This window comes from Acanthaster planci, linkage group LG01, assembly GCF_054643075.1.
Source record: "Acanthaster planci isolate LZ-2023a linkage group LG01, COTS_SCS, whole genome shotgun sequence".
NCBI classification, from domain to species: Eukaryota; Metazoa; Echinodermata; class Asteroidea; order Valvatida; family Acanthasteridae; genus Acanthaster; species Acanthaster planci.
Genome location: NC_141777.1, coordinates 39,983,013 through 39,999,644, shown reverse-complemented (window position 1 = coordinate 39,999,644; position 16,632 = coordinate 39,983,013). Strand labels below are relative to the sequence as shown.

General features: G+C 38.9%; 1 protein-coding gene across 5 annotated transcripts in view; it reads left to right on the top strand.

Annotated features, from left to right (window-relative positions):
• Positions 1-16,632, top strand: part of aldh6a1 (aldehyde dehydrogenase 6 family member A1) — a 90,930-nt gene that overhangs the window by 33,957 nt on the left and 40,341 nt on the right. For 3 of the 5 annotated variants that reach the window (XM_022237459.2, XM_087146517.1, XM_087146537.1), the window contains exons 11-13: positions 5,106-5,287; positions 7,451-7,630; positions 10,749-16,593. In XM_022237459.2, coding sequence (XP_022093151.1) covers positions 5,106-5,287; positions 7,451-7,630; positions 10,749-10,949 — 563 coding nt within the window. In that variant the 3' untranslated portion in view covers positions 10,950-16,593. Of the gene's footprint in view, positions 1-5,105; positions 5,288-7,450; positions 7,631-10,748; positions 16,594-16,632 lie in introns of those variants that run through there. The other 2 variants (XM_022237458.2, XM_087146522.1) reach the window with 1 other exon arrangement.

The following is a 16,632-nucleotide window of genomic DNA, read 5'->3' as shown; positions in this document are numbered from 1 at the left end:
TCCACATGCTGTTGTAACGCCTTAGACCACAAAATTAAATTGGTTTTGATAAGACGATATAGGATCCGAGGTCCAACGGTTAACAGTTTCATCTGTTTTCACTCTCGGTAACTTGTAAGCCGAGGTTAAATTGGGAAATACAGCACTAAACCAGTTGTCTGTATTAACCACAATCGCCAATTGACTAAAGTTGGCTCACATCTTTTAAATAAAGGGTTTTAAAGAGCAGGTGCCATTGGTTCCCTTGGTTTATAAGAGGGAGGTGGTTCTTGATAAGAGACAGACTTGGTTAAAGTTATTCGCCAAGTTTTTTAATAAGGTCTTTTTTTAAATCGGCTGCTAAAGTTTCCGCTTTTGCTTGCACTTGGCAGTCAAATTCTTCTTTGCTCATCGTCTTGGTTTCTTGTAACTTTGTCGTTGTGTTGGAATGTATCTTTTCCTTCATCTTGTTAAATTTCTTAAGTTCTGACAAAATCAAAACAAACTCTTCTTGAGACACGTCGCCGTCTTCGATAGCGTGAGAGACGTATTCCTCGATAGTGTTTTGATTTGATTTGATCATGCTTTTTGGTTTAGTGAGCCAATCTGGGGTACTTTAGTAAAGCGTATGCCAGGGTTGGAAAGTCACGACGGCCACTGCCGTCGATACCCTTTTACTTGCCTTGATGCCCCTCAGAAAATTGCATTGTCCACGGCCACTTTTGCTGTGCCCTATGCATACTTTGGCCATTGTGCCTTTTCCAGTGAGTTGTAAAAATAATTAAAAATAAATTCAGCCCAGCGCTAGCACTCGCCGGCCGTACTGGTTGGTGAGACCATACCACGAGTGATCGGGCTTGTACAGCCCACATGGTATATGGCATATAAAATTTCTTAAGCAGCGAGCTATTACTATAGTTATGCGCAACCCCAGCATTACAGGCCAAGCCACGTGTGCGCTACATGGACTGTCCAGAGGGGGTAGCGTTGACTGTTCAACTTCATGTAGAAATGAACATTGTGCATGCTAGCAAGCACAGACCTGCACCCCTTACGGATTGCTAAGCGCGGTGTCCCATAATGCATTGCTGCATATACCACTACTGCACACTTTCGCATCAATCCGCTGCACGTGCGCAAGCACAAACCTGTACCCCTACGGATACGTGTAGCTAATCGGAGTGTCCCATAATGCATTGTTGCATATACATGTACCACCAATGCACTCCGTATTGATCTGCGTCACGTATAGTACGTGCTTCAAGGGACGCAGACCAGCCACGTGGAATCAAAGTTTTCCTATGGGTACTGGCCCGCTGTCAGTTTGTACGACACGCGACAATGCCTCAGAAAGAATGTTTGAAACGTTCCTTTCAAAAGGAGCTCTGCAACTCGGCTACAAAATGCAAGAAATTTGATTTTTTTAATGCATGGGTAAGTGGTGGTGTCACCGTGTGTAGCTCCGAGATTGGCAGTGTTGACGGCACCATGATTTCCCGAAATCTGTGCCGGGTGAAGATGCGGCCACACCAGCAATGCAGGCATCCAAATATATCTCCCACCCGCATTGCTGGCAACAAACAAAAGTAAAGGGTAAAAAAAAGTAAAAGGGCAGCAGAACTTGTTAACCCTTAACCCTTATTGCTCTTGTTTTCATGTCAGGGTGGGAAGCCTAAGGGGACGTCAGGGTTCTTGGATACAGTGTAGATTATTTAGCTGGTAACTTGAAAGTCTAAAAGTCAACAAAAGGGATGTGCACACATTTTCAAGTGTTGGGAAAATTTTTTAATTAATTTGACAATCATATATGTGCAACTTATGCCCTGTTCATAGAGTATAACAATTCCTGGTGTTTGTCAACTTTTTTCCACAGTAAAGCAAAAGAATGCATTTTAGAGGTTGAACAGATTGTGTTTTGACAAATTTGCCTTTGGGCCCTTATCAATTTTTGACAATGGCCTCCATGCCCTTTTAAGTGGCCTTTGTGCTCCTGGAAATTTTGACTTCTCCAAGGCCAAAATGGCCTAGGCCCCTAAAAAACGAATTTCGAACCCTGGTATGCTCCAAACTCGTCGATAGCAATACCTTCCATCACTAGCCCAACGGGTGCGGTGATGGCCCCAATAAAGCAGGAATACCTATGGCTGCTGAAGTGGCACCCACTGCTTCGACTCCATATTCTATGTAATCTAACTCGGTGAGCACCCGTTTGATCTTGTTGTAAGAAGTCTCATGTGCGTCACGCTCTCGTAAGATTTGCCCATGGATGTCTTCGATCTTGGAGGTGGTAGATTTTAGTTGCCTCTGATTCATCTTGTAAATCCAACTTTGGGTACATGTTTGTAATCATGACTTTTATTTTAAATATATGCGGTTTTATGTTTGCGCGGTTAAAACATTTAGTTTGTTAATAAATCCATTGTTTCAATTTTGCAATAGGTTTCCTGGCTCGGTCTTGGCGTAAAAGGTCAATTCATCGATATTTCTGATTTTTAGCTTTCTCGGCATTTCAAAATCGATCTTTTGTTTACGTGAAGATGTGTCTTTTTCGATTTTTACATATGCTGATTTGGGAGGTTTTTCGTTATATAAACCATACAACTCTCTTGTAAACGGCAATAGGTAATAACCATCCATTGTTTTAAAAATGTTTATTTTAAGGACGTTAAAAAAACCCTCGCTATCACAAGGATAACAAGGTCCAACTTACATGTTTAAACTTTAAACCTTAACTACTCTGAGTCGCTTTCAGATCCCAATAACGATTGCAATGCTGTTTTATCCAAAATGACATTGCATTTATTAATCTTTAAAACAACCTTTTCGTTTCGATGCCTAACACTAGCACCGCAAGGTAATGATCCATGTGTGCTGTAGTGTACATCTTTGGGACAAATCAAAGAAACCACATCACAAAGTTTACCAATATATACCGAGTTTATCTTGCATTATTTGTTTTTCATGTTGGTCAAACAACAAAGTTGCATTATGTAACTTAACGTACATGCGCGTCTTGTCGGTGTACCCAGGTTTAACCACGTATTCAACTTTGTCCAATTCATTCAAGTAGTCTAAATCGTGACTGACTTTGTAAGCGTTAAGTATATTTGGCGGAATCTTTGACTTTTTGTTCGTTTGCGTACGGATGTATTTATAAGCCGCAAAGTTGATGTGATCGAGAATAGCTATCGTAGGGTCTTCAAGTTGATAGCAGATTTGTTGTCCAGTGATATTTTCAGGAGTTTTGTCTTTGATAACATATTTTAGGGTAGCTACACGTATCTGTAAGGGTACGGGTTTGTGCTTGCGCACGTGCAGTAGATCAATGCGAAAGTGTGCAATAGCGGTATATGCAGCAATGCATTATGGGACACTGCGCTTAGCAATCCGTAAGGGGTGCGGGTCTGTGCTTGCTAGCATGCACAATGTTCATTGCTACATGAAGTTGAACAGTCAACGCTACCCCCTCTAGACAGTCTATGTTGCGCACACGTGGCTTGGCCTGTAACGCAGGGGGTGCGCAAAACTATAGTAACAGCTCGCTGCTAGTGCTGGGCTGAATTTATTGTTAATTATTTTGACAACTCACTGGAAAGGGCACAACGGCCAAAGTATGCATAGGGCACAGCAAAAGTGGCCGTGGACAATGCAATTTTCTGAGGGGCATCAAGGCAAGTAAAAGGGCATCACGGCACTGGCCGTCGTGAATTTGGAACCCTGATATTTATAGACATGATTTACGCCGTAGCAGAATGTTTTTGAAAGCATAATCAACAAACATTTTTCTTGACGTGATTATAAAAAATAGGCGAGCAGTGTTGCGTATGTTTGTCGCTCTTTTTAACTACAGGATCTGCTATTACAAGTCTGTCAGGTTCAAAAGGTCCATATACAACGTTTTATTCTGCATTGTGGGCATTGAGACGTTCATAGTCGTCTGTTACGATGTAAGTTTAGTTTAACATGGTTCTGGTTTTATAATATAAGTGACGATATTTTTCATTTTTTCTAACAACCAAAATCAAATGCCTGGCCTATTATCCCTGGTTAGATTTCACCACTGAGCGTGCCTCTAATTCTGACTACGGCACTGAGATTTGGTCACCCGGGTTAGATTTCATCGGTGACTAGTTTTGCGAGGTCAAAGGCAGGGGTCGGATAGGTATACAGGGGAACCTTTTTTTGGTTTTTGGATAGGGTTGGAAGTGGAGGTCCTGGGTAGGTAGGGGGATAGGGGGTCAAGTAGGTATAGGAGAGGAAAGTTGGTCTCTTACTCTAACGCCTTCTACTTCATGATCCATAAAATAGTATAGGTACATGCACAGTTTCAACATTGACCCTTACTGGGGAAAACATACTAGTAATTGACTGATCATGGTTCAAGTTTTATCTTAAATAAAGAAAAGATTAATCACGAAACAGCATTTAACTATATATAACGGTTTGCCCAACCCAACGTACGGGCAAACCGTTATATATAATTAACATCTCCCCAACGCAAAAAAAAAAAAAAAAATACATCTTGGAAACAGCATTTATCAAATTTATGGGTCCCGATTCCTCTTTATCACAGAAGACAAAAGCATTCCCTACATTCACCATGCATCTGTTGAAGAAGAATATTTAACAGCTTTTGCTCAACATGTACATGTACAAGCAGATGGCATTTACGGTCCACTTCTTTCACTGTACACGAAAGCAAGTGTGAAACCCGGAGGTGTTGCACGTGCGTTGGGACTTTCCACCAGGAAAGCTGGTTGCTGCAAAATGAGGATTTTGTTTTCCCTCCACCCACCCCACCTACTAACACTATTGCTAGGCCATTTTGGTGGATGAACAAATAACAAATACTTGCAGTTGTAAACGTTAATTAAGATGAGCAATGCTGAATTACATTTGATGTTGTAGGATGTTTTGTAATTATTCAAATGACAGAAGAAATATGTAAGGGTTAATTTGACAACTTTATATTCCAGAAACATAGTTTAAATTTAATTTTGTTTAATTGTAAATGTTTAATTTATTTATACAAATGAAATAAAAACTGTGGTTTCCTAACCTCAAAACATCAAATTGACTCAGAACTCATTGACTCAGAAACCCATAAATTGTCTTTATCCCTTCAGGTGATCAGCCTGGAGCTGATTTAGGCCCTCTAATATCACCGGTTGCTAAGGATAGGGTTTGTGACTTGGTACAGTCAGGAATTGAAGAAGGAGCTACTGTGTTGCTGGATGGGCGAGACATCAAAGTACCTGGCTATGAGAAGGGAAACTTTGTTGGGCCAACTCTCCTGTCAGATGTCAAGGTAAGTTGGGTGGGATTCACTGGAGTAGGAGATTTAATTGGTTTGGATAAACATAGTATGTAAAATGTGTCCAAAGCCAACCTGGCTTGTTAGTCTGGTATTTATTTCCAAGTTCCTTTGGCTCTAAAAAAAATCTGAGAATTCCCCTACACCCCGCTGCAGCTAGTAATGCACTCATTTATACTCATGGGTAGATGAAGTACAACTTGATGTACAGTGAAGTGACTTGCGAAGACTACTACAACGCAAGTCACAGACTTAAACCACAATGCCACTTTCACCAGTTTTCCTGGGCTCTTGCAAAAACAACACGGCAACACACCGATTTGAATTATGTACAAAATATACACCTAATTTTATTCAAAGTAATATACTCAATTTGGAACTGTGGGGAAATCTCTACTTGTGGAATAGTCTGAGTCTCCTAAAAATGCCTCAAATAGTTCAGTGCACGGTACCTGAGCTGTGAGTATTTAAATATTAGTGAATCACTTCCACTAATTACAAATCTGAAAAGTTAAAACCAACCAGTTTCTATTTTATACTGTTAAACTCCTCCAATCAATGGAAGATGCTTAATTCAATCAATATCAGCGATTCAAATCCATTAATTCACAACATATACAGTTGTCAGCAATATGTTTAACTTTTCCTAAATTTCAAAAACAGTCTAAAATTCTGATCAACAGGTCAAACCTCTAATTCAGCATTCTATCAATTAACCTTCTCAATACTCAATCCAGTCATATGTGACAGTACAAAAGTCAAAGATGCACGAAAGTAGAATAGTGTCAATTTCCAAGCAAAACGAAACCTTTCATAAGTGTAACAATTAATGCCAAAATTGTGTCACCATATCACTTGTTAATTAACATCAAAGTGAAACCAGTACATGTACATCAATCAGTAAACAGTTCATTTAAAGATGTGCAACAATGCAAATAGGTGCACAAATATCAAGAATCAAATACTGCACATTTTCCATGGAAATGACCAACTCGGTGAAATTATAAAAAATTATTAGGAATTTAGTACAATAATAAATGAAGGATTTATGGGAGATTAGGAAGCTTTGTCACAGCTGCGGCAGATTCCACCAACACCCATCATCCAAGTCACAGGAGCAAAGACAGTCACAGGACAGGACGACACTGCAGAGAACCATCAGGCTCCAGGAAGGACTGCAGGTTGTGGAACAGGCTGCACTTGGAATGTGGAACAGTAAATGCGGAACTGCTCTCAGGCCTCACAAGCAGGGTCCCAAGGACATCAGTGCTTCGCAGACCATATACTTCAACATATAAAGACCATCTAGAATGGAAAATAACCAAACTACTCCATACCAGAAAACAGATACAGCTTCCAAAATCATATTCTTTTAGTGTTGGCAAAAATTAATCAAGTTCCACATAATTTCATCCAAGCAATTCAATGTAAAGAAATCACAGAGTGTAACTTGCGACTGCTGTTGTCACGCCGACTTATGCTTGTCCGAGCCACGCCCTAGACTTTACAGAGCCGAAAATCATCTGAGCTGATAGCCAAGGGATGGCACAAGCTAACCAAAATGGCTATGTCAGCATGAACTCAAAACACCGTGTTCCTTCTACTGCAACATGTAGCAAATTTCAGCTACGCCCACTTCCCTCCAACCTTACTGTATATACACACATCTACATTCAATAAATACTAAGGATGCAGTCATGCATGCCCGTGCATTCTACTATAAGACCGGAGGGCTAAACAAAAGACAGAATTTGGGTTAAACTAGGATTACTGTGACCAACAGCAACCATGGTCCTAAAAGAGAAGGAACTCAAGAAAAAGAAAATATTTAGTCCATCTAATTCAGCTGTGACAGCCACACTGCCAATTGAAGTGACTTGCAAAGACTACACATGTACATGTACTTTACCAGCCAGTGTCTGGATTTGAACTCTGAACCTTTTAGACACAAGTCACAGACCTTAACCATGATGCCACACTGCCAGGTCACATTCACTGAAATCTGCATGATTTTTTTGTCTCTCCGGTAGAGTACAATTCAATCCAGTTAACTGGGTGATACAGTAACATGTTAAATCTGTCATAAGTTCTTAACTGCACTTAAAGCAGTTAACTTGAAATGATGACACATTTACTCTTTGTTTCCCTCACAACCAGCCAAACATGAAATGCTACAAGGAGGAGATCTTTGGCCCAGTGCTGTTGATTATTACAGTGAATACCATGGATGAAGCCATTGATCTGATCAATAAGAACATGTATGGCAATGGTACTGCCATCTTTACCACCAATGGGGCCACTGCTAGGCAGTATACAGAAAGGATTGATGTGGGTCAGGTAAGACATCTTCAAATAGATTTTTGAAGTTTGTTGAGTTTTGATGTCAAGAAGATTGCATGCTGAATTTGTTTGAAATCTTGTTGAGCAATTTAAGCAAGCAAGTAAATTCTACTTGATACAAACTTATGTACAAGTGCCCCTTGAATTACATTTTATGATTTACTATTCAAGCCATGCATCATTTTTTGTACCTGAGCATTTCTTGGAAAAAGATGTATCTTTTTAATTTTGCTTTTACCATTTTCAAAATGTACCTGTATAAGGACTTCTGTGGATTTCTATAAAGCCTCTCAACAGAACCACACTATCTACTCTGCATACCTTTCTTTCATATCTTCATTTGGCTGTATTTGCTCTATACAAGAAGCTTATTGGACACCTATATCTGATCCCTATGTTACCCCCTTAGTACTTGATGTATACATATGCTACAGGGTTTTCAGTTGGCTTTCTTGTATTATATTAAAAGTCATTGCTGTAGTCTTTACAGTTATACTGAAAAGTTTTATGGTACTGGTATCAAAGGTCAGAATTGGGAAATGTGTTGGAATGGCACATAACCCCATGCAGTGTCATTAGTGTGTCTAGGGAACTGTAGAATGCGGACTTTCATCCATGACAAATCCTCGAAGGCTTCATGCTGACATCCATCAGTCTTTATTCATGTACAGCACATATATGTACATGTATATCTTTATCAAATTGAGTCCAGGGTGAAAAGCTAAAATGAATGTGTTTCTGTCTTAGATATCTGGCAAAACTGATTATCAGTAGTTTCTCCTGCGATGTTTTATTTTTCTCCCAAGTGTTTATGTCATGATTGCAGAGTTTAAAGGCACCACTGGTTCACAGTATGCCAGTCAGGCATTTCCATTTTAACAATTTAGCAGTCAGTAGTCCTACAATTTGTGATACATGCACATGAGTTGTATCATATTTTTACACTTTTTTACATGTACATACCCCCAGGATGTAATTGTATGCCGTAGAGAATATGTGAAGAATATTCAAGCAAGTCATGTTCAAACCTTTCATGGATTCCTGTGTATAAAGATCCTTTTACCAGAGAGCATCTTGAATCAGATTAGTAAAGGGATCTGGATTGTTTGTATCAACAGTAGGCACAGGCTGTGTTTATAATAAGCTGGCCTACTTCCTGCTAGAAATTGATTGATGGTAAGATGTATGAAAGGGATCCTATGAATATAAACATTCCCTTTGGCACAGGGCTGAAAAGAAATCAACTAGCAAGTTTCTTGGCACTGGTGAAATTCCCCAGTTTATTTGGAAGCCCTCTCCTCAAGCAGAGATTGTATCATTCAAACACAACATTTATTCCTATATCTTGTAAATATTATTCCGACATACAGTGTACATGTACATATACAGTGTATTTCCGCACACTCAATATCGTATCATGCAGGATACTCACTATGTTCCTCCTTTTGAAAGAATTGTTCATTTTTTACTGGCTGTACATGTATGTATTGTATACATGCATGCACTATATATACAATGTAAGGTACCATATTTGTATCTTTAATGTACATGTACATCATGGTCCACAGGGTTTAGAGGCATAAAATGTTGGCTACATTAGCATTGTCTTACATGCACGTATTGTTTTGACAGTATTTGTTTTTATGGATTCATACTTCAGTGGAAATTTGAGACTAGTGATATGGAGAGGGCTCTGTAGTCTGGATGTACATGTACCATACACACACATGCACAAGTATATGTAAATTTGAAGCAGAAAGTCATTGGTTCTACCACAGCTTCTCACACTAAACAGAGTTTTATCAAGTTGAATTAAAAATGTAGAAAGGTTGAAGTAAATTTGAATGCTAAGAAAACCGGTACATATAAATTTGAAATGGTTTGGGTAAATTTCATAGAAGCTTGAGATAGACAAAGATCAGATAGGATCAAGGAAGGAGTGGATAATCTACATGTACAGACAGTACAGTACACATTTTTCCAGTCATAAATTTGAGCTTTTACATGCACTTCAGATGGACATGGACGTGCAGTTGTTGTCTTGACCCTTTTTCCAGGAGACAGTATTTTGTTTGGTTTTTTTCTACGTGGATAGGCCTCCCTTATGTGTACAGTGCTTGCCTTGCTGGAAGTTTGCTTTGCTCCCTAGACCAACACTGTGCTTGTTTTTATTAGAATTTGTGGAGAAGGAAATCAGACGCCTTACTGCTGCTAGTGGTTTAGGAATGATGGATTAGATCCTGCAACATGTGATTCTGTCCTAAGATAAAAAAGGAGATGGAATGTGAATTTAGTATTCCCTTTGGCAATTCACCAAGGGCTATTGGAAGTGAATTTAATCCAAGAACAACATGAAGTTCAAAGATGACAAGGAACAAAATGTTTGGCCAGCCAAGTGAAAACTCTAGAGAATAAAGCTGAGAAATCAGTATTTGTGGGTTAAAGAAGTACTGTACATACTGTATGTACTGTAAATGGACAGATAACCCAGTCCTATCCTGACGCAGAATTTGAACCCAGGTCATGAGGGATGTATAAAAAAAGGCAGGGAAGATTTCCCTTGCCTGATCACTGCCTCATTTAAGGTTCATTAATCTTTGGACTGTGCATACACACATCTACATGTACATGTATTTCATTTGAATTGATATACATGTACCGGTAGTCCTATTGATAAATGCCAGTCTTGCTAGAGTTTGCAGTCATTACCATTTTATGATTGAGAGCCTTTCACCTTGCTGTAAGTTGCAGGTTAAGGAGCCTCCTGAATAATCCTCAATCCTCATTTACCAATTTTTTATACATGTTGTAAGGTACTTACCAATTTTTGAGGGATCATTAGATCTCTGGTGGCTTGTCTCTCCTCTTTCATCCACATTCTGTACACCCCCCTGAGACATGTCAAAGGATTTGTGATTGTTCCCTCAAAGCACCTCAAGGTTTGAAAGATTCTGTAAGATTCAGTAAGGCACAAACTAGTAACTGTTTAAATTGTAAGCTCAGTACTGAAATTCTCTTGAAGTTGCATTTTAAATGATGTGACTCTTTATGTACAGTAAAGTACAATCATTTTGGTTTAACAGTTTTTATGTCTGACTTTCCTTATCCATAACAGATTGGGATCAATGTCCCTATCCCAGTCCCCCTTCCAATGTTTTCCTTCACTGGTTCCCGTGGTTCCTTCAGAGGGGATACCAATTTCTACGGCAAGCAAGGCATTCAGTTTTATACCCAGCTGAAGACAGTAACCCAGCTATGGAAGGCAGAGGATGTAACACATACCAGGGCAGCTGTGGCTATGCCTGTCATGAAGTAGACAACGGAAGAAGATCAGGAATATTACAGATTTTAAAGATTGAGGTGAGAATAAGTATAGATGATTAGTTTTTATTTGAATTATAATGGAAACTTGAATTGTTACGGACTCTTATATCATGTTAATGTATAATCTTTTTGGTTTCAAACATCAGTGCTTTGCTCTCCAGCATGTGTCATTGCTTTGCAGATTTCGTTTTTCCATTCAATTTCAACTAAAAGCATTTAGTTTACAGTAAAAATAATTAACATTGCAATGGCCATAAGAATTAGTAAGTAATAAAATATTAACAAATATGACATTAAAGATGCCTAACAGTATAAATAAGAAAATGAACAATTATGATTAAGTTTAAACTAAGATAATTTTGATACTCTAGTATAAACTGAAAAACACACACAAAACCACAGTTATTGTGATTAATGAGATTGAATGAGAGTGAGCATTAGGAGACTCTTTGTGTGTTGATACATGTATGAAACATTTTGATATGATTCAAATTCCTGAGATTACATTTGGTAAGAGAACATCTCGGATTGTGAAGCATGTGACGATTTCCAGAGATCAGCAAGTTAATGGCATATTGAGTGCCAAGGTCAACACGTCTGTCTGACAGTGATTGGATGTTGAAGAAATTGAGACTATTAGGATATGGCAACGGATTTAGTTGAGAAAGTACATGTATATGGAGGGCTTGCTTCTCAATTCTTTCAATAGTTTGAGCTTGATTTAAAGGCAGTGTACATGTACATGATTTTAAATCTCAAAAATGGGACTGTCAAATTATAGCATCTTTAAATAGTTTACTGTAAAGTAAGTACCGGTAAATGATAGTGTCAGACAATCTGTGAAATTTTCCAATGCAGAAAGCTGTCATTTTTGAGTAAAGAAAAATTTAGTACTTTTTCCAATGATTGTCCAGAGGAATGATCTTCGGGTAAATACAATTCAATTACATATGAGTAGTACATGTAGCATTACAACCTACAACCGTCAATGGGCGCTTGATAATGTGTGTTTAGCTGTAAGAGAAATCTATATTAACAGGTGAAAATAAACATGCCAACATTCCTTCAATACACCCAAGCACATTATCACACATTATCAACTGATAAAACAGATAAAGTGTACTGAGCCAGTTCGGTATTTCACAAAGGCAAGGTTCTTTTGGGAACAAATCATGAGGCAGCGCATGGCTGTGCTGATTGGGCGGACAATTGTGCACTTGTGTTGCTGTTCCCAGATGACCTTGGATTCTCTTCAGATCAAACATGCAATGTTGGTATACGGAACTGGCTCATTAACCCCTAACCCGCAAGGGCCTTTTTACTAGGGCACATCCTCAATCTTCCAAAATCCTCCAATTGCCTAACTACAAAAATTGCATTCATATTCAATCCTCCAAAATCCTCCATTTTTGGCTTATGCACAGAATGAAAGGTACCTGAGTCCTAAATCCTCCAAAATCCTGTGTGGCCCTACTTTGATTTTGTGGGGGGGTGGGCACATCTGGGCTTGCTGGGCTGAAGGTTTGTTTTTGTTGAGGTTTTTTTGGCAGAGTTGCTAACAGCTAAATTTTTGTCGTAAACACAGCGGACTTGTGCCTTTGTTTTTTTTGCAGTTGAGAATTGTGTAATTTATGACCAGCAGCAGTGAACAATGCAACACACTGTCCTTGGGTACAAGTACATGTATATTGTAAACAGTAGAATAAGTGACCAGATGTACCACTATGTGACTGATTTTAAGTATTTTTAGTTTAGATGTTCATCCTCAATCCTCCCAAATCCTCCAGCTTTTAACCCTAACTCCCTAGGCCCTTTTTGCTAGAGACCCTCCTCAATCCTCCAGATTCCTCCAATTTGGGGGGTTAAAAATTAGATTCTCCCTCAATCCTCTGAAATCCTCCAAATTTCTTTAAAATCTTATTTGGAGGTGTGCCAGCTGCCTCAATCCTTCAAAATCCTCCAGCAATTCCTGTCATTATGTTGAGGCAGAGCAAATGGCATTCTTGAGCAGTGCAGTTGATTCAAAAGAAATATCAGGCTGAATTTATGCATGACTGAGCATGAACAACACAAGGTCTAACCCGTGACCTGGCATCCTTCACAAGGCATGTACTTTTGCCATTCACCCTTAATCCTCCAAAATCCTCCAAAACTGCCCAAAGGATTTTGGAGGATTGAGGAAGGTTAGGGTTTTAAAGGCTTGAGGATTTTGCAAGATTGAGGATGAACGCTGATTTAACACCATTCATCCTTAATCTTCCAAAATCTTCCATGCTTCAATCACCATTCATCCTTTATCTCCCAGAATCCTCCATGGTTCAAATCATCAGTCATCCTCAATCTTCCAAAATCATCCATGCTTCAATCACCATTTATCCTCAATCCTCCAAAATCTTCCATGCTTCAATCACCATTCATCCTCAATCCTCCAAACTTCTCCATGCTTCAATCACCATTCATCCTCAATCCTCCAAAATTGTCCATGCTTCAATCACCATTCATCCTCAATCCTCCAAACTTCTCCATGCTTCAATCACCATTCATCCTCAATCCTCCAAAATCCTCCATGCTTCAATCACCATTCATCCTCAATCCTCCAAAATCCTCCATGCTTCAATCACCATTCATCCTCAATCCTCCAAAATCCTCCATGCTTCAATCACCATTCATCCTCAATCCTCCAAAATCCTCCATGCTTCAATCACCATTCATCCTCAATCCTCCAAAATCCTCCATACTTCAATCACCATTCATCCTCAATCCTCCAAACTCCTCCATGCTTCAATCACCATTCATCCTCAATCCTCCAAACTCCTCCATGCTTCAATCACCATTCATCCTCAATCCTCCAAAATCCTCCATGCTTCAATCACCATTCATCTTTTATCCTCCAGAATCCTCCAATGTTCAAACCATCATTCATCCTGAAATCCTCCAAAACCACCTGGAGAATTGTGGAGGATTGAGATGGGTTAGGGTTAATAGGTTAAAGGGGGATTTGGATGGGTTTGAAATTAAGGTTTCTCTGTGAAAAAGGGTTTACCTAATGCTCAAACTCAAAATGCAAAGGTACAGTAGTTATGGTACCTTATTTGTTGATATATAAAGTGTTTGTGATGTGCACTGACTATGTTTTAAACCATGACTGTGTTGTCGATCATGCATGTGTACCGTACATGTGGTCACTGCTGTGACTTCACTGCACGATGAAGTGTTGTTTATTTGACAACTCGCAGTGTTGCATTGTTGGAGGAGTCAAATTTAAAGAGACACATAAATCTACCAACTACTAGCACTACTTGAAGTTGTAGAAAAAAATGTACAATGTAGTTTCGGAGGGCTATAACTGATCTGCAGGTCGTCAATCCGGGCATTATCCAGGCACTCTGGAGTGTCCTGTGGCCCATGGATTTTTTTTTCAAGATAAAATACATGAGCCTGTGCTTCAAGGGTGCAGTTCCAATTCAAGGAAAATTCTCTGCCAGGCCGAGGCACGCAAAAAGTACCCCTACAGATTCTTTCGAAAAGAGGGGTCTGTTTGGGCCAAGAAATGGTGGGATTGTGTCTGTATGGCCCAGAATTATCTCTGGAGATTCAGGGGCACCCATCTGGGGGCAAAGCAGACAAAAATGGGATTGAAAATTAGTCAGAAGAGCCCGAGGAAGGTGAGGGATGTCATTTGAAAAATGGCCGCTGGGAGGGCTTGGCAACATTCACTTTTTGGGGGGTGAGTTTGTTTTGGGTGGATAATTAAAAATTTCATTGGCTAACCTACTAAAAATTGAAAATTAAATAAAATCTGAAGGACCAAATAACACATTGTTTTTTTGTTTGAGAGGCCTCAGGGACGTCAGTTGCCTACCACGGGGCTCCAAACTTGGTTGATTTTACACTATTTTCAGTGGAGCTTGAATTGGTTCAGTGCACCCTCAAGTGTTAAAAATGATTTATGTTTTTCTTGATTTTTCTGAAAGCAATGAACTCAAAAAATGAAACAAACCCGTGAAATGATACATGAAGTAAAAAACAAACCCCAGATCAGCCCATTTTGAAACATTGCATTACATAGAAATTGGTTACCCTACAATGTACCTTTAAAGTCATATCTGAAGACCACACAGCTTCACTATATTCAAGTTTGGGACAAATGTACCAGTAAGTTTTATAAAGTTGGGTGGGATCATCAGTTTTATCCACCATTTTTCTTAAGTTATATACCGGTAGCATCAACGTGAAACATTGGTAATGAGTTGTTGGACTCGTACATGTAGGCCCCACCTGAGGTCATTTCGGATGGTCACTCTGAGAAGTTTGATAGATGAAATGACTTCAAGTTGAATGTCATTTATTCTGATACTATGGGATGAGGCGGAATGCAGAGAAATGAGATGCGTCTGCATGGCCTTGTATTTTACTGGGTTTGGTTTCACGTCCTTTCTTTAGAACAGCATTCGATTTTGCTTTCAACTTTCTTTATTCACAAGATTAATATTTCCATTTTAATAGCAATATCATGTGTAACGTACATGTATGAAAACATAACCCAGAAATTAAGATTATTTGTAATGAAGCAGTTCAAATTATATACATGTACCAGTAGTACAAGTAAGGATTTTATTTCAAGTTCTCTTGGGAGGAACAAGTCAATGGAATTAAGTCTGAAAATATGTTTCGTGTTCGAAACAGTTCACTGATAATTACTGGAGGCTTTCATGTCATTCTCATTAATTTGTCAGAAATTGCATACATCTTATTCAAGTTGTCACTTTTGGTGGCAGTTTTTCTGGTTTCTAGGAACACCAAGCTCATTAAAGGTATAATTACACCAAGAAAATGACCTGTTAATGGACAAATGGCGCCTAGCAGACTTGGCTTGAATGATACACAAGGGTCTGATGTGGATATTTGTTACAGCGGAAGAGTTACTGGGTACATGTACATGTATGTATGCATGGAGGTAGGAAACATGATGGATGTACACTGTATGTAATGTTATCTGTTCTGCGGGTTTCATTGGTTCTCTTGTCCTGCTGCAGTCAGTCATCATAGCAACAGGTGATTAAAGTCCATTGTATTGACAGTTGTTTCCGGTACTTTATCAGTGTCAGTCCATGAAACAGGTGTGTAGCTCATCTTTTATAGAACTTGGTTCTGGAGATGAGTGATATACACTTTTTGTGTCAGACAGTATTAGAATTATTTCCAACATTTATATGGAATATCTTGCTGTAAATGTTATATTTCAGATATGATGTTAACGGATAGAGAGCATTATGACACGGATGAAGTGTGAAGTTTGGCAGTCATAACTTGAACCTTTTGTTATTTGCAAAGATAAATCCTCCAAAAAATTGTTTAATTTTTCCCTAAACTCTTCAAACTTGAAAACTAATGTAAGTTTAAAACAAACCCCAAACAGGGTTAACAGCATACATGTACCCGTATACAAGTACAGTGTATTGTCAACCAAAGTTCACACAGGCAAAGTCTTTCATTGTTTTGTGTGTTGTTCTCTTTGCTTGAAAAAAAGTCATGTAAAATCCTGCTCAAAAAGTCTTTGAGTTTAAAAATGTCACTGGGAAAGTGGAAAAACGTGACTGAATAAATCATGTATATTTTCATCAGTGAATCTTGAACACTGTACTGACTTTATTATTTTGTTCATTGTTAACATC